Source organism: Salminus brasiliensis, chromosome 16 (assembly GCF_030463535.1).
Source record: "Salminus brasiliensis chromosome 16, fSalBra1.hap2, whole genome shotgun sequence".
Lineage (NCBI taxonomy): Eukaryota > Metazoa > Chordata > Actinopteri > Characiformes > Bryconidae > Salminus > Salminus brasiliensis.
In genome coordinates this window covers 19232226-19250215 of record NC_132893.1, presented here as the reverse complement: position 1 = coordinate 19250215, position 17990 = coordinate 19232226, and the positions used below count along the sequence as shown (strand labels likewise).

The 17990-nt window shown below is 42.9% G+C and overlaps 1 protein-coding gene across 1 annotated transcript in view; it reads right to left on the bottom strand.

Moving 5' to 3' along the window:
* Window positions 1-6805: 6805 nt before the first annotated feature.
* The window catches only part of dchs1b (dachsous cadherin-related 1b), a 126426-nt gene continuing 115241 nt past the window's right edge, over window positions 6806-17990 (bottom strand). Inside the window, exons 15-22 of the mRNA XM_072658555.1 lie at window positions 16548-17414; window positions 14952-15065; window positions 14613-14824; window positions 14338-14489; window positions 12808-12938; window positions 12219-12505; window positions 11433-11574; window positions 6806-11049 (exon numbers count right to left, since the gene is read on the bottom strand). Coding sequence (XP_072514656.1) covers window positions 8447-11049; window positions 11433-11574; window positions 12219-12505; window positions 12808-12938; window positions 14338-14489; window positions 14613-14824; window positions 14952-15065; window positions 16548-17414 — 4508 coding nt within the window. The 3' untranslated portion in view covers window positions 6806-8446. The remainder of the gene's footprint in view (window positions 11050-11432; window positions 11575-12218; window positions 12506-12807; window positions 12939-14337; window positions 14490-14612; window positions 14825-14951; window positions 15066-16547; window positions 17415-17990) is intronic.

The following is a 17990-nucleotide window of genomic DNA, read 5'->3' as shown; positions in this document are numbered from 1 at the left end:
AGCAGAGCAACATTACAGAATTTCACACAAGTATGGCTTACATAGTTTTCAGAGCGTTGGCCTGCTGAGCCCAAGTGGCAATGATAGAGAAGCTATTATTCTTATTACAGGTCAGTGGAGAATCACAGTGATTTTGAAGCAGTTATTTCAAGATAAAAATGCTACATAATGTTGCTTTAAGGTAACCCAAATCACCAGTGTTGGAAGGCCTCAGTCCAGCACAGTTTGGTGCCTGTGGGAGAGACTGAAACATTCCTTTAGCATTTGAATAGCTTTGACTTCTTGTAGTAAGGGCAATTGTTCTCAGTGAGAGGCTTGTAAAGTGTTGATATAGGCTGGAGCCATTCCCCATGATGCATAGTACATCCCTCTGTAGTCACTTTGCTCTAACTTAACTATGTGTGGGTCCTATGTGCTGAAACAATTACAAGACCCTTGGTCCTAATATAGCACTCTGTTCTGTGACCGGGCAGAAAGAAAATACACCCACGCTGCCTTTGCTTCTACAGAAAGCTTTGGTTACAGATGTGAAGCTTAACCTACTCTGGGTAAAAGTATGGTACAGCTTACATATCTGCAAGTTTTCAGTCCATGCTATTTCTTATTAAGAGACAGGAGGACTAAATAAATGCAGATTCTTTTAGACAGCTGTAGTAGAAGATAAGGAAAGATTAGGAAAAGTCATCCTTTACCACAATCTCCACAAGTGGGCGAGTGCATGTGGACACTATGGCCCCCGTTCACACCTATCGTTATTATGAGTCTCGGGTGGATGCGTCTCCTGTGGCCGGATTTCTCACACCATTTCCTCTGAAGAAGGGACATGCTGCACATTAAGAATTAGTTAAACAAGATGAGGCACCTAGTTTTGCTTGTGAACCAGCCATGAGTATCGCCTTTGTGGGGACAGTGTGGATTCACAGTTTTTATGTATTTTCTGAATGGGGTAGTGATGCAGTCGATGTGGGTGGTGCTTTGCTGTCAGGGACGCATCAAGATGCTTTGGCGTTCACACTACAAGAATAATGTGGTCCTATGCATCTCCAACCACCTCCGAATGTCGTTTGGGTGATCAGATTACAATGTGAGTCATGGTGTACAGCGTTTACAGAGCCAGCCCAAGGCATAGCCGTGTTGCGCAGCTGCTTAGGGCCCCAACGCCACCAGGGGGGCCCCCAAAAGAGATTTTTATATGAATTTATTTTCATAGTTGGCACACCGATACTAGGTTAATCAATTCCTGCTGTTGGCATCTGCAAATGCAGATATGCGCTGCTTGGGTGGTCGATAAAGTCCCGGGCACTTCAGCGTAGTGCACAATATCCCTTTTTTTGCAAATCGCTCTAAAATCGCTATTAAAAAATGTCAGCTCCCACATTAGGCCTTCCGGCCTTCCACGGGAGAAAGGGAATTGTGCAATATGCAGAGGTGGTCGGAGTTAGGGGACCTGTCGATAATAGGTGCCTTCCTCACACTCCACACACAAATTAACTGTTAACTGTAAATGCAGTGTCTTGTCTGCTAATTTGCTACACCTGTAAGGTTAAAAAACAATAGCCCAAATGAAAATCTGCTTAGAGCCCCATAAAGGCTTGGGTTGGCCCTGCCCATTCACATGTACTTTTTGCAGGTCACTGTGTGGCACAGAATCACCCAGGACGGACGGTAATGCCAGATGTGCATGGAGACCCAAGAGATCGGTATAGGCCTAAATGCTTGAAGCCTGCTGTGATTGCGAAATGACTGACCTCTTTCCAGCATTTCCCAAGTTTGTGAGTATAACCTATTCTATTAAAATATGAAAATAATCTAAACCACCTGCTGCAGCCTTCACAATCACTAGATCTGAACCCAGGAAGATTTTGGACTGATGCATTTACCGGCCCTCACCAAAACATTGACGTAGCATTATAATGGGAATCCCTTACTCATTAATGAATGGGGGTGCAGAAGCAAATGAGCTGTGGCTAGCAACTGTAAAGCTACATGGTCGGTGTACCTGATGAAAAGGCCAGTGAATTTAGGAACCAGGTAGGTGTGCCTTATAAACTGGTGTGATGGAAAATGATGGGATATATAGTAAATTCTGAATTGTCCTTCATGCCACATTTTTATCACGTTTGATGAAAGGCCCTCTTGAGGGGAACAGGTGTCAGAGTAGTGTGGGAAAGTGTGAAATGTAGTTCATGCATACATGCAGGCCAGGAGCTACTCTGCCTCCCAAACAGCAAGGCTAATAAAAAATCCTGTATTCTCTTTATCATACTCATATATAACACACCAGGGGCCGAAGTCTAATCTCTGGTATTCGGCCCTTGTGTTGCTGTATAAGGAGAGAGATATATGAGGGATTAGACAGCTCCTGTACTGACCTTCATACTGCATTCAGCACAGATTGTACCTATTCTACTGGTGATATCACGAAGCATAGTCAGGTGCTAGCTAGTGTAGAACTTTCCTCTTCTCTTTTTTGTTCATTGCCAGAAATCATATGACAGATGACATCTTAATGGCTCTGAAGAAAAGTACAGCTACCAGTATCAGAGCGGGGCCCTTATTTTGATAAATGATAGTTAAATGGAAAATCCAGTCCGCTATTCCAGGGCAAAAGTTTAGAGTGTAATAAATTCTGTTTTTACACATGGATCATTGAATATTCATAGCCATGATAGTTAATCACTGCTTTTTTCATCCTAATTATGACCTTGATTAAAACAAATGAATCATTCATAACACAGGACCTAAGGTGACCCGGCTAGAAAAGAGGTCAGGCAGCAAAACGGGGCTAAACACATCCATATGTAAATTCAGTTCTTATTGATTCTTCAGGATAACATTAAGTAATGCGCATATTAAACGGTGCTTAATCACAAAGTGAAATGCAAAAGCTGGTTATATATTGCAGACCTACACTATTTCCACAAACTGTTCTGTATATTACCATAAATGATAATTTGGGACATTTAGCAGTAGAAAAACAGTTGTTGATGCTATACATAAAGTCTTGAGCACCTAAACAAGTTTCTTAGACCATTTATTTGGGCCATAAATTGTAAATCGTGCTTGTGGAAATACTATTTAACATTATAATGAATGCAACTGTCTGTTGGGCCTAGCAATGAAAGTTCTAGAGAGCATCGATCTGCTGGATTGGGTACAATGGTTCTCCCTGTCCCCCATCACTAAACGTCTATAGCTAGCCAGTGTGGGCATCTGTTAGCTAATAGTTTTAGAATTAGTACTCTTCGATCTCTTGCAAATGTATTCAACTAAATTGAACAAGCCCATTCTAACAATTTTGTATCAGCAACACTTCGAGAAGGTGTGGTGGTACTTCATGTGTCTCGGGGGAGACATTAAAATGTGCTAGCCTTTATGCTAACTGCTAGTGGTTAAGATCTTGTTATTGTAACATCTTGTTATGGTTATGGTAACGTCAGAGTTAGCACAACTGATTTGCCAATCCTTTTTTTTTTTGTGGTGTTTTATGGTGAATCTAACCTAACCAGTTTTTATGTCCCATGTTAGCATTGTTAGCATTGTCAATCACACCAGTTGATTATATATATATATATATATATATATATATATATATATATATTAATATACATCCCAGTTGAAGCGGAATGCAGCATTAGTCACGTCCCAAATTGTATTCTGCAACACTAAACAATATGTAAAAAATAGTACTTCTGTGTTTTCAGTAGTGTTTTCCATAGTGTAGTATGTAAAGCTCGAACTTTCTCTACACTTAATTTCAGCGTAATGCCACCAACCAACACAAAAACCTCATCACAGAACACAACAATAGAGTAGCAATCATAAGCAGTCATTAACCTAGCCTAGTAATATATTCTTTAATTTACATTATACATTATTACATTACAATAAGGGGGTGAGGTGAGGTTTTAAATGGATTGGTGATGAATATGTTAATGTTTGTGCCTTTTATCCACCATTGTACAAATATTAATGCATTTAGTTTATTTTATTGCTGTTTATAGTAATTCCACATTGTCACTATACATACAGTATACCCCCCCCCCCCCATGTCAAACTCACTCTGCCTTGGCTAGTGGCATCAGTTGATTTGCTTGATTGCCTAAATCATTTCTTCTGAAATAAAATATATTACATTACAGCAGTTTTGTCCTTTACTTTAGTTACATTTTTGAAATAATAGTATTTTTAAATTGGGAATATATATTTTTTTAGTTTACTAAATTACTGGATCATGAACACCTACACGCTCTTGGTTTTTGAACAGATGTTGATGAAAGCCTGACTGTAAGTGAAGCCTAACTTGGTGCTATCAGGGCTGAGTGTAAATCTGTGAGACGTGAGCTGTAGTAGTGAGGTACAGGAGAGCTGAGCTTCAGCCAACAGCAACCACAGCATGGGGCCAGACAGATCAGGTTCAGGACAAACAGCTGTACGGAGGGAGGGCTGGAGGGAGAGAGAGGGGAGGAAAACAGAACTACACACAACATTCAGACATGCTTGTTGTATTGGCTATCATACTCAAACTCCTCAGAGAGTGAACCATGTAGTCCTCAGTTTTGTCAGTCAGTTACTGACTGCACGGTGAAACAAATGAGGGCGATCCTGATTACTCCATTCAGTTTGACTACAGTTTACCTTCACAATGAATCAAGTTATGATTAAGTGGCAGTTTGCTTGGTGATTAAGCACAATTAAAAATTTTCTGCCTGTCTTTCCCAAGGGCACTGGCAGTTTAGCAGACATGTGTGTTGAACCCACAACTCTGCGTTAAGTGTCCTGCTCAAGGGCCCAACAGTGGCAGTTTAGCAGAAATGAGTATTGAACCTATAACCCTGGGATAAGTGCCCCACTCAAGGGCCCAACAGTGGCAGTCTAGCAGACATGTGTATTGAACCCACAACCCTGGGTTAAGTGCCCTGTTCTTGGGCTCAACAGTAGTAGTGTAGCAGACGTGTATTGAACCCACAACTTTAGGTTAAGTGTCCTGCTTAAAGGCCCAACATTGGCAGTTTAGCAGACGTGTATTGAACCCACAACTCTAGGTTAAGTGTCCTGCTTAAAGGCCCAACAGTGGCAGTTTAGCAGACATAAGAATTGAACCTATAACCATGGGTTAAGTGCCCTGTCCACTGGTTCATCAGTGGCAGTTTAGCAGACATGAGCAGTAAACCTATAACCCTGGTTTAAGTGCCCTTTTCATGGGCCCATCAGTGGCAGTTTAGCAGACATGAGTATTGATGTCTGTGTGAGTATTGATGAATGTACTATAACATTTTTCTGCATAATATATTTATATTAAGTTGCCAAAAGACACATACACTTTTTAATAGAGTCTTTTTAAAGGCTTCTAAGTTGATCTTTTACCAAGCTTTCTTAAATCTTTGAAAAGCTCTGCAGGGTTTATTATGGTTTAGTTTAGTCCACTTTATGCTGGCTGTTTAAAAAAAAAGTGTTTAATTACTCAAAAAGTGTTTAATTACTGTCATGATAATAATGTTCTCAATTATTGATGTAATCAGTGATAATCACTGGTTTTTCCAATGCATATCACACATCCCACACAGTCTTAGAAAGACTGTAGTCCAGAGGGTTATAGGGTTCAGGGTGAGACCATTTATACACAAGAATCCATTTTCCTACAGAGCGGCTCTTTAAGGTTCATACTGGAGGTTGAGGCCGGCATAGCAACAATAAAAACAACATTTAAAGAGTTCAGGAAGTTGAAGTCTGAGTTACAGTATAATGGCACAGTGATATCTTGCCTCATAGCTATCGAGTCACATGGTAGACTTAAAAAATAACATTAAATGTCAGAGGCCTGCACAATCCAGTATACTCTTCTACTGTATTTTGCCATTGCACCTCAGAACAAGCCAGATGTTAAAGCTGTAATGAAAAGCTTCCTTTATGCGCCTCCACAGGACTGCTTAATAAGATTGTAACTGACACCAAAGAAAGAAACAAACCATAGAACTTTAAAAATGGCTCTACTGGAGCTTTTCCTCTTACAAAACTGTGAAATTGAACAGTTTCGTTTAGCAGACCTCCAGAAAAGCAGCAATAAATGCTAGTGCATGTTTCTAAATTTCCATAAATAGCTTGGCCATCCTGCATCCTCTCATATTCCAAATATTCCACTTAAACAATTATGTTCCTTGTTGCTTTCTGGCACATTAATGAAGCAGAAATCCTTGCACAGCTATGCAAACAAACCTGGCCACCATATGAGAACAACATATTGTAATTACATAAATCAACATTATATGCATTTTTAAGCACTGATAATCTGGTGAGGCCCACATGCAGTGTAGATTTCTGTTCCCTGAGTTCATGCGAGAGTTTCCCACTGCCAAATACAGGTTACATGGTGCATTGTGTGTATTGTATGCACATGCAGAACCATGGCCGACATATTTTTCATACACGTTTGTCATTTTTGGTGTTAATTGACCTGCCAGATGCATCTGCAGTTCCTTCCCTAGTGCAGAGATTCACTGTGAATGTAATTCATTTTCTTCTAAACTATCCCATGGTGTGTTTCACGGCCATGTTCAAGCACTGGACACACCCCGCGCTCTTGGCTGTGCGCAGTCTCAGGCCAGAGTCGGCTACGGGAACATGCTATTTCCAGGCAAATAGCTTTTTAATGAAGGACGAATTTGACTCTGACCTCTGCAAGTCTTTCCTAAAAGCCAGATGATTAGAGCTTGTTTAGGCTTCGGTTGCTTTTATTATCCCCTGCCAGAGCTCCGTTCAACTCCAGCGGGACAACAGAAGAAAAAGAGCGAAGAGTTAGACAAAAGAAATCAGTAGGAATTTAATGGTTCCTTTAAATATATGTACATATGATTTCTACCACTCTGCTGCCAGTTTGGAGCTTGGCAGCTGTCTTGGTCAAACATGTTTCAAGAATGAATCCTGTCCACACTCTCAGACAATACAAGGTCAACTTTTAATCTTAACTGCATGAGACAGTCTAATAATCTCAGGCCCGTCTTCCCCGTGTGTCTGTACTGAAGACTAAGAAAGGGCCGTTCCAGCTTGAGGCAGTGTTGGTATTGGGCATGCACCAGAGGTAGCCAAACAGTCCTCAGAAGACAGGAGGACATCCAGGAAAACGGGAGGACGTCCATTTGCTGCAATTATTGCTGTAATCTTCTTTGCACTGCAGAGTGTACAGGGGTAGAGAGAAAAAAGGACATACTGGTTTCTCCCCCACTAAATGTCCAGGATTTATCCCAAAAGATGGATGGAAGATGAATCACTAGCTTAGTGAGTCCAGTACTGTTGGCCACTAACAGTGTGGGCTGCTTCCCTGGTGTCATTGTTTAGTTTCCTCATTAACCTTTTGGTTGGATACGGAAGCACTCGACTTGCAGGTACCACTTTACCTGCAAGAAGGACTGACTGGTCAAACCCCCCCCCTCTTTTAAAGTCAGAATAAACACAAAGAAGCAAACATACAATAAGCAGTGAACAACGGCTGTACTTCTTCATTTGGCACTGTGCAGGACACCCTTCTCCCACACTGGTTGACCAGTGACTAAACAGGTTTTAAGATAGGCCTCAAACAGAATGGTCATGTCAAGCTCCACTGTGATGCTGGAAAATCTAGTGTTTGCCAAAGAGAACAAAAGTAGAAGGAAAGTATCATATAACAACATTAGGCAACATGGGTACTCTCGACATCTCAATGATTTGAATTTTATATAAATAATGATCCAAACACAACACTCCCCCAGTCATTCACATCACAAAGCAAGAATCACACGTACATTGACAACCATACAGTATGATATTAAACACTATACAACAATAAGGCATACACACTATGACTGGCATACATACAAATATACAGAATGTAAATGCAGTGAGCTCCTCTTAAAGGCGAGGTAATGGCATTTTCTTCTTCAGAAATATAAGCAATGTGTGATATGCAATGGAACAATTGAAAAAATACATTGGAACATAGGTGTGTGTATATGAGAGTGAGCTACCATGTGCGTTTGCAGTGAAATCTCTTTCAGAGTTCCTATGGAGTCCAAAAAAAAAACAAAAACCCAAAAATGTGTGGTGATAGCAGCCATCTTGGACAGACTCTGCAAAACACTGTAGTTTCAATGCGGTCAGTCATCAGTATCAAAAACAAAAGGGGCACTAAAGCCTTATCTCACTGGCCAGCCAGTGAGGTGACACAAAACAGCATACAAATCTTTAAAACCCTACTCTACATCGGCTCTGTTGAAGGGTATCGTCATTTCACAGCAGCAGTTTTTTTTTTAACCCTTGTTCGTGTAAGTTACCAGAGACCTGTGTCACAAAGACGGCTACAAGATGAGTCTCTTCTCGCTTCTTTTACAAAACTCACAAAATCCACAGTGGCTTGCGTGCCACGACTGAACAAAAGGTCAGTGCTCCCTACGATTTGGAATCCGAGGGAGAATTAGATCCTCATCTCTGCCTCATCGCTGTGCTCCAAAGTGTGCTCTGTGGTGCTAATCATGGAGGCCGAAGGGCCTTGTGTGACACCAAAAGGGGAAACAGCGGGTGATCGGGCTGCCAGCGGGGACAGTGAAGGGGAGAAGCTGGGGGACATGGCTGCTGAGGAGATGGAACCCTCATGGCTGATGGGGGACCGCCTGAGGGACGCCAGGTGAGGAAACGTCCGTGCGATGGCAGGCTTCGGTGGAACAGACTTGGCGCCTGGGTGAGCTACTGAGGTAATGAGAGGGGGTGGATCAATTCTTGGTTTTGGATCTGTCTTGGCTTTGGGTTGGAAGGGTCGCCGTGGGTTGTTGGGGGGTATACTCTCATCTTTCAGCCTGGCAATTTCTGTAAAGACGTTAGCAAGAGGTTGGAACTGTGGGCACCAGTTGAGAAGGTAGTCCCAGTTGTAACTGCCTCGCAACTCCTCGTCGCTAGCGACAATTGCTGTGAGGGAGCCATCTACCGAAGGTTTGCCGTCCTCAGGGAAGGCGTAATCCTTAGGATGGGAAATGTTCAGGCCTCTGCCAACCCCAAGATAGCCACCACCTTCGTCTCTGTAGATCGGAAGTTGACCAGAGAGCAACGTGCCGCTTAGACTTCCCAGTTTCTTTCCTTTGAACCACTGGCTGGCGTCCAGAGCTCCTGGTTCACAGGAAATGTCAGAGAGTTGGTCTGCATCTTGCTGGATGCCTGAGTCAGGTCCCCGGGCAGAGATGTGCTCTTGCATGGAAGACGTGATGCTGGCCACTCGCGGATACTCGTTTATCATCCGGATCTCATCGTCCTCTGCAGCTTCGGCTGATCCTCTGCCACTGGAGTGTGATGGATCCAATGAGCCGCCTCTGGTGTAGGAACCTCCACCTCCTCCCTGGTCGCCAGCATAACCTGGGAGAGTCTGGTGGTAGATCCTTTCCCCACCGGTAGATTTGGATTCATCCAATTGCTGCAGTGCGGTGCCTGAATCCACAGTCCCAGTGTTCTGCCCTTTTTTCTTGCGTCTAGACTTTACAAGATACAAGGCCACTGCAATTATGGCCAAGATAACTATTACGCCAAGAGAAGCTGCGATGATGATGACCAGGAGAATGTTAAAGTCAGTCGCAAGTCCAAAAGCGGTGTTGGTGACATCAATGGTTAGCTGGGCAGTTGTGACCCTTGAGGTTTCTAAAGGACTGTGGGCTGTAACATCCATGGTCATAAGGCGGGTTTCCCTTTTGGAGCGACTTCCTCCACCAGAGCTTCCGGAGTTGTCCATTTTGAGGTAGACAACACCAGTGGTCTTGTTCACATCAAAGTATGGTGAGCTGTTTGGGAAAGAGTACAGTACAATCCCATCTACGCCGCCATCCTCATCGTTGGCTTGCACCTGACCAATACTCTGGCCCTTCTTCGCGCCCTCTGGCACCTCAAAGGAAAAGGCTGAGGAAGTGAAGACAGGGTCATACTCATCCTCCCCGGTTACGTAGACTTGTACAGTGACTGTGGCAGAATTGTTGCCAGCATCCACAGCTAAAGCCATGAAATGAAAGGAGTTGACCTTCTCAAAGTCAAAGGCCTGACGAGATCGCACCTCTCCTGTGTTCTGATCCACTGCAAAGAAGTCTCTTCCCTGACTAGACCGGTCCACCATGAAGTATTTCAAAATTCCAAAGACACCAGTGTCCTGGTCTATGGCATGCAATACTGTGACAGCTGAATTCGGAGGTTGGTTTTCTCGTATGCTTGCAGTCATGGTCTGGATTGGGAAGTAGGGCCTGTTATCATTGACATCCTTCACCTCTACATTGATAGGAACAAGGGCAAAGTGACCATAACCATCTGAAGCTTGAATTATGACTACATGGGAGGGTTGGGTTTCCCGATCCAGAGGCCTCTGCAGTCGCAACGCTCCAGTCCACTGGTCTACCGAGAACAGTTCCATCTCATCCCCAGAGCTGATGCTGTACTGGATCTCTGCATGAGGGGCTGAATCTTGATCAGTTGCAGACAGCCGTAGGATCTCAGTACCGGCTGCAGCCCCTTCACTCAGAGCCACGATGTACTCAGCATGGCTGAATACAGGGGGGTTGTCATTGACGTCAATCACAGTGATGACGGCAGGAACACTGGAGCTGCGCTGGGGAACACCACGATCAGATACCACGATGGTGAGGTTGTAGCGGGACATTGCCTCGAAGTCCAGCTGTTCTGCCAGGATCAGTGTGCCTACTGTCTGGAAGCCATGACCTTCTATAAAACGAACACTACTCTCGATCTGGAAGGCATTCCCGACATTTCCGCTTGCGATGGCAAAATCGAAGCCTGAGTTTTCTTGCGAGAGGTCCACGTCTACTGCTTCCAGTGTCAAGATAGTGGCTCCTGGAAGCTGGTCCTCAGACACTGTGGCTCTGTATTCTGACTGATGGAACATGGGGGCATTGTCATTCACATCCATGAGCTGGACCTGGACTGTGGCGATGGAGGACAGAGGTGGCTTTCCTCCATCACTGGCCTCGATAACCACACTTACAGAAGGACGCTCTGGGTCAAACTCTGCCTTTTGACTGATGAACAGTGTGCCTGTGATAAAAAACACATTGAAGTGAGGGGATGACATTATTTTGCATATATTTAATTATATAATCAGATATTTAACAGATATTCTAACAGTTTAATTGGCTGAGCCACATGAGCCAAACCATTGCAAAATAGACACATTTAATAGGTTTTAGTGCAGGTGCTGTGGTATCATTGTGCTGTCCATGTTCATGGAGTGTTACATTGCTTAGTAAATTTGTTTGCGGTTATTTCTTATAATATATTCAATCCTTTATAATGTCATTGTATTTTATTATATTCGATTTAGGCATAATGTGAGGCAGTAATACAGAGGCTCTTGTGGCTCTTTTTCCTTTTCTTCATTACCAAAACACTGAAGGCTAAAAACAGAATCAGCTCCTTACCATTATTGGGGTCAATGTAGAAGCCCTCCCTGGATGACGACATCACTCGATAGGTGACCCTTCCGTTCTCTCCCGAGTCCCTATCAGTGGCTGTTACCGTGACTACAGGACTGCCTGGAGGAGAATGTTCTGGCAGTGTCACCTGGGAAACCACGACCCAAGTTAGTAGCCATAGTGTATTCCAGTTCAACTTTCACAAGCAAAGAACATTTTCTTACTCTTTTCCTCCCGTTTCCCCCTTTTCGTTTAATAAATAGCTCCTTCTGCAAACGCTGATGTCATTTCCTTAACCACGATAGAGTAATAAGCTTAATGTAACCTCCACATCCACATTCATCCATCTAATAAATGTTTTATGGCTGAAAATGCAGTTCTGCCTGTGTATTCTGGAATACGTGTTTGAGGCTAATTTATTTGCTCTGTCTATCAAATTTAATAAGGTGTGAAAAGCTGGGAAGGTCATCTGTCTGCACCTGATGAATTAGTGCAAATTAGCACTCGGCCCGTTTTATGAGGAAAATACAGCTTCAAATAAATCTTCAGAAGAAGTACAAATAAAGTGTCGGGAAAACCTCTCTCTTTTTCCTCTGTACTCTTGCTCTCTTTTTCCCCTTACTAAATTGGGAATCTAATCCCAGAGTCTGCGAACACAAGCCTTGGATGAAACCGGACACTTAATGAGTTGTATTTGAAGGCCATAAACCAGACTGCGGAATTCCTGTAACTGAGCCATGATGATGCACAGATTGTCAGAGTGCGATCTATGAGATTATCCCTGCAGTTTACCTGATACAGGTCTTGCGTGAAGGTAGGCACATTGTCATTCACATCCCCCACCAGCACTGTGAGATTGGCCTCGCTTTGATGCTTGGAGTCCGAGGCTTGAACTGTTAGAGTGTACCAGGTCCTCTCCTCAAAGTCCAGCGGAGCAGTCAGAAACACCCTGCCATTATAGCGATGAATTCCAAACTTGCCCTGTGAGGGAGTGTCCAGACGGAGGGAATAAGACAGCACTGGGCCCGAGTCCACGTCGTTCCCCGTTACCATGGTGATCTCAGTGCCGATAAGCGAGTCTGGGGGAGAGATATAACATGCGCTCAGTGGGTGTACGGTGAGAAGAAGCAGGTATGGATATATATATATATATATATATATATATATATATATATATATATATATATATATATGAGTGCTCCACAGTTTCGCATGCCTATGTGAAGCCCAGTGAGTAAGAAGACTCAAGGCAAAGGTAATGTGGGTATGGTGAGTATAATAAGAAATAGAGGGCAGTTATTACTCAGGGAAAATATTTAAAGGGTGACGAACTCACCAAAAAATTAGCAAAAGGTCATAGGACACACATTAGCTCACTCACTTTCTGGCACTCGCACTTCCCTCGGCAAGGGGATTGTGGGGCTGTTGTCGTTGAGGTCCACAATGATGACAGTTAGAGTAGCTGAACCAGCAAGCTTGGGGCTGCCGCGATCTGTCGCTGTAATCACTAGCCTGATGCAAAAAAGATAAAGATTAAAGGTCAAGAATGACATCACTTCCTCCCCCTGCAGGTCCCCCCAGCCCCCGACATACAATATTCTGCTATGAGTGACAGTCAAAAGGCAATATAGCAAAGCTGTCCAATTGATTTCATCGTTTTTGTGATGCCAAATTCAGCAGATATACAGCAGTGTATCCCAACCAGTAATGTTGTGGACATTATATTTCAGGCAAGACTGCTAGAGCGAGGCACAATAACAACCAGACAGTTTTTACTGTAAAATCTCCAGCTCACATTAGAACAGATGCCAGTGAACATAAATACAGTAAAAGGCAACAAGAATTTCTCATTTTGAAGAAAGTAGTTGAGATCTTGGATGCTCTCAAGTAGTTGCCCCCATCAGCCTGTGTATGGATGTGTTCAATTCCAAAACCATAAATAATACTAGACTTCATTTAGGAGAGCTTTAGAGATGTTATAATTAACATCAAACAGTGATGTAAAACTTACTGCTACTTGTATTTATTCTAATGTCAGTGATTTACTTAGCAAATAAACACTTATTGCACAGATATGTAGCTTTTAAATGTTCACACAGGCACCTAAAGCCTTTGCACTGTACTGTATATCAGTTTTACACTGGTACACTCGCCTGTTCAATTCTAAAGGGGTCTGGAAAATGGCCTAGTCCTGATAACGTATTTCATCATGGCAGTTCTTGGTAAAGTAAAGCACACAAATGTCATATATAGACCATAGGGGAACTACATATATTTGCTGTCATGCATAAACCTTGTGTATTAACCTTTTGCCATTTTTTTGTACATTTTTTAGCTTTTTGACAGTTTAAATCTGGTAGTTGTTCTTTACATTGCGTCAAGAATTGCCTGATGAACGGACCAATAGAAATGCTTTAAAATGTCTTGGAATTAAATATTTTTACATTGACTTGCACTGAAAATTCGGAAGACTTCCTCCTTCTTCGGTAAAATTGGCATTTTGGACATACAAGCATGACAGCAACGATATATACGTTTATAGACAATGTCACTGTCAATAAGCCAACATTCCTCTCCTCCTGCCTTCTCTAAGGAGAAATATGTTGTATTTGAAATAAGGACCATAGGATCATATTAACAATGCGCATCAAATCAGCAGCATAACCAAAAATGTGGGAAATGAAAACCTCACAGCATGACAAAGATCGAGGGGGAGCTCTTCTGAAACGAAACACATGGCAAAGACTGCGAGGTCCTGAACACATCACAAGCAGGCTGATAACGGCGTGCAAAGGGAGGACGAGTGCATTCCACAGAACACAGGGAAATAAAAAACCTGCGGAGCTTCGGCTTTGCTGGCCTGCCAAACACAGCACACACACACATACACACACCAAAGCAAAGCACTTACTTGGTCTGCATCCAGATCTCCCGGTCCATGATGGCCGCTGTGGTGATGCTGCCGGTCAGAGGGTCAATCTTAAATAGGCCGCTGCGACTGGAGGACTGGATGGAGTAGGTGACCTGGCCATTAGGGCCTTGATCCACATCCTCAGCTACAACCTGATGACAGACAGCATAGTGGGGTGATTTAGTGCAAGAGAGCAGCAGCAGCAGCAGCAATTGTAATGTGTTAGCATATGCCCAAAAGCTGTTGTGATTAATAAGTGCAGATTAATAAGACACCTGGATAATAGGAGAGTCATAGCCCTGTGCCTCACGCATGTACGCCACGTAGTTCTGCAGCTGAAAGCGGGGCAGGTTGTCATTGACGTCCTGAAGAATGAGGTTGACAGCCATGAAGGAGCTGGAAGTTGCAGTTTCAGCCTTTACCACTAGGCGGAGTCTTGGCGTGTCTTCAAAATCCAGGCCACTAGAGCTCTGAACCCAAATCTCACCTGTGGAAAGAAACAAGGATGGTACAGCTAATGACTTACCTACTATTATTTCAACCTCATGTGTATCTGTGTCTGGATATGCTGCCAATGCAACCTGGTCATTTGGTCGAGTGTTTGCGTAACTGACCCGTTTTGGAGCTGATGCTGAAGGACTGCTGTCTGTTCCCACTGAAGATGCTGTATGTGATGCCGCCGCGGTTGCCGTCTGGGTACTGCGCCTGGGCCTGGGCCACTGCGGTGCCTGAGGGAACCAAGGATACTGCAGCTCAATACAGCAGTCACACTCATTAAAGCCGACAGCCTGAATTTCAATGTGCTGTATGTGGGCATAGGCAGTTCACTGGAGAGCAACAATAGAGGCAGTGCCATTCTTTAAAGTCTATTGCAAAGGCAAATGTTGGTTTAATGGTTAAGGAAACCTCCAAATGTAAATTTGATTGTGAAGACAAAACATGAGTTTGATTGCTACACGCTTTGGTTTACTTTACGTAATAAGCAGGCATGTGCTGTATATTCACTAGCAAAACACCAGGCTTTCTGTACGGGAGGGGCACCCAGCTATGGTGCTGGAGCACGTTACCTGCTCAAACATGCTCAAACTGACGCAGGAAAATCATTACAATGCAATGAGATTTCCATATTTGGCCATTATAACAATTGTAAATGAAATTATGTTGCAAGAAATGATGCAGAAAAAAAAACAACCTTTAAGGGTTTCACAAAAGTCACACAGGTATTAAGGCCTATTCACACTAAAAACAGTCCAGGTTTTTACAGACAGAAAAAACGCACAGCAAGCTTTGAAAACGAACACCTGTGTATTCATGTTTTACACACCGAGTCCAAAGCTAGCGGATTGCGCCTGCTCTATTTTCTGCATTGCGTGGATGCCTTAAAATCAGGCTGACAATTTAGAGCTTCGCTTTCATGCTTGCAGACCAATCAAATGATCATTAAGACGTCAGCAGAACAGCTTCATCTTGTTCGTAGTATAACACAGAAGCTTATAGGACAAGCAGCAACACACTGACTATAAAAATGTAGAGGTTATAGTATATATATATATATATATATATATATATATATATATATATATATATATAAACAAATAAATAAACAATTTAATTAGTTGACAGCTGACAGTCCTCTCATTCAGTAAAGCGGCTGTACTACTGTGGTAGAGCTGAAGCCCTTTTGTTTTTTAGAAAAGCGAGTAAAATAAGTTCTTTATATAAAATTATTAGATAAAATAATATGAGAATTTGCAGGGTTGTAAGGATTTAGGCTGCAGCAACAGTTACAAATTAGAATGAAAAAGCAGTGTTTAAAAAGTGTTTCCTCAGTAAAACACAGATATTAGAATTATATACTTATAATATATTTGATGTTCACATTCATTCATCTGTCACTGTGTTTAAAACTGTTCTCTAAAAAATACATTTCATTTGATAAGTGGTGTGGCTAATCAACATTTCCTTATATTAAATTAGATGAGCTGGTGATGGAACTGCGATATATATATATATATATATATATATATATATATATATATATATCCGGGATCGTGATCAGCAGTCACGCCATATTGATATTTCTTTCTGTCTTTTCAGCTTTCATATTCGACGCAGAAATGCGTGGATTTCAACAGTGATTCACTGAGCGAGTCTTCACTCTGTGCAGGCGAGACTACACCTGTAGGTACACATATATACGTAGCACGAACCTTTGGCTGCGTTCTCCTGGATGCTGACATCTCTTGTGGTACGTGAGAAGCGGATGCCCTGGTAGTCCTGCTCCTTCACATAAATAATGACCACCCCCAGGGAAGACTGGGCAGGGCTTCCTTGGTCCATGGCTTCCACAATGAGGGTGCGCTGGCTCTGGGTCAAGCTGCTCAGCAGCTCTGTGGTCTGGATCTCTCCGGTCAGGGAGTTTATGGAGAAGCCTCGCACAGGCATGGCGAAACGATAGAACACAGAGCCATTGGCCCCGAAATCCTTATCTTCTGCTTTCATGGTCGCCACCACATGGTTGGTGGACACAGTCCTGCTGGACACGTTGATGATGAGAGGATCCTGGATAAAGAAGGGTGCATTGTCGTTCACGTCCAGGATGGTGACCGTTACCTGGGCCGTAGTGTTACGGGGTGTGGCCGGAGACAAGTCGACCGCACACACCTGGAAGCTGTAAGAGGCTCTTTTCTCTCTGTCCAGAGGAGCAGCAGTGACGATTCGACCTTTGTCAGGGTCCACAGTGAACGCGCCTCGAGCTTCATTGCTCAGAAAATACAAGATTTGACCATTCTGTCCCTCGTCGGCATCTTTAGCCGTCACGTCCAGCACCGGAAACCCGACAGCAGCATCTTCTGAGACATCTACGGTATAACTGCTGCTACTGAACGTGGGGCTATTGTCATTGACGTCCAGGACAGCGATTTCCACAGTGGCTGTGCTACTGAGTGAGGGGCTGCCACGGTCCTGGGCAACCACTTCTAGAGAATAGCTGTCCCTTCTCTCTCGGTCCAGAGATCGAGAAGTGGACAAAGCTCCTGAACTGCTGTCCAGCTGGAAGTCTCCATTTGGGTCTCCAGCTAAGGAAGAAAAAAGAGGAAGATTTAGGCTGTAAGTACTTGCCAAAGGTGCCAAAAGGGATGGTTTGGACCAATGGCATAGAATAACCACTTTGCATTTTTTAAGGAGAACCTTCAAATGTGAAAATGTGGAGCTTCTACACAAATTATGATTTTTTTCAAGAACATCAAAGCCAAGAAGCATTTATGAACCTCTGGTTTAATGACAGCACATGACTTTGAGTACCAAATTTGGAATACATCATCCTCATCAACAGTGAGGTGTATTCAGCTAGCACTATCTCCTACAAATGTTAGCCCTGTTTTCCAAATCCAAAGTCTAAAGACGGGTCATTTATATGGAACAAATTCCTATAAATTTGTAGATTAATAGAAGCTCTACATAAGGCAATTTTGTATTAACCCAATCTGTTTCTCATTTTTTTGTTTGTATTTTTATCATCAGAAAAAAATAATGCATTACTTTTAACTGCTGACTCACTTAGCTTTAATGATTTCCTTGTAAACTGTATGGAATTTAACCAAACCAACAAAATGTTATGTGGCACAAGTAGAAAGAAAAATCTCAATGTGATA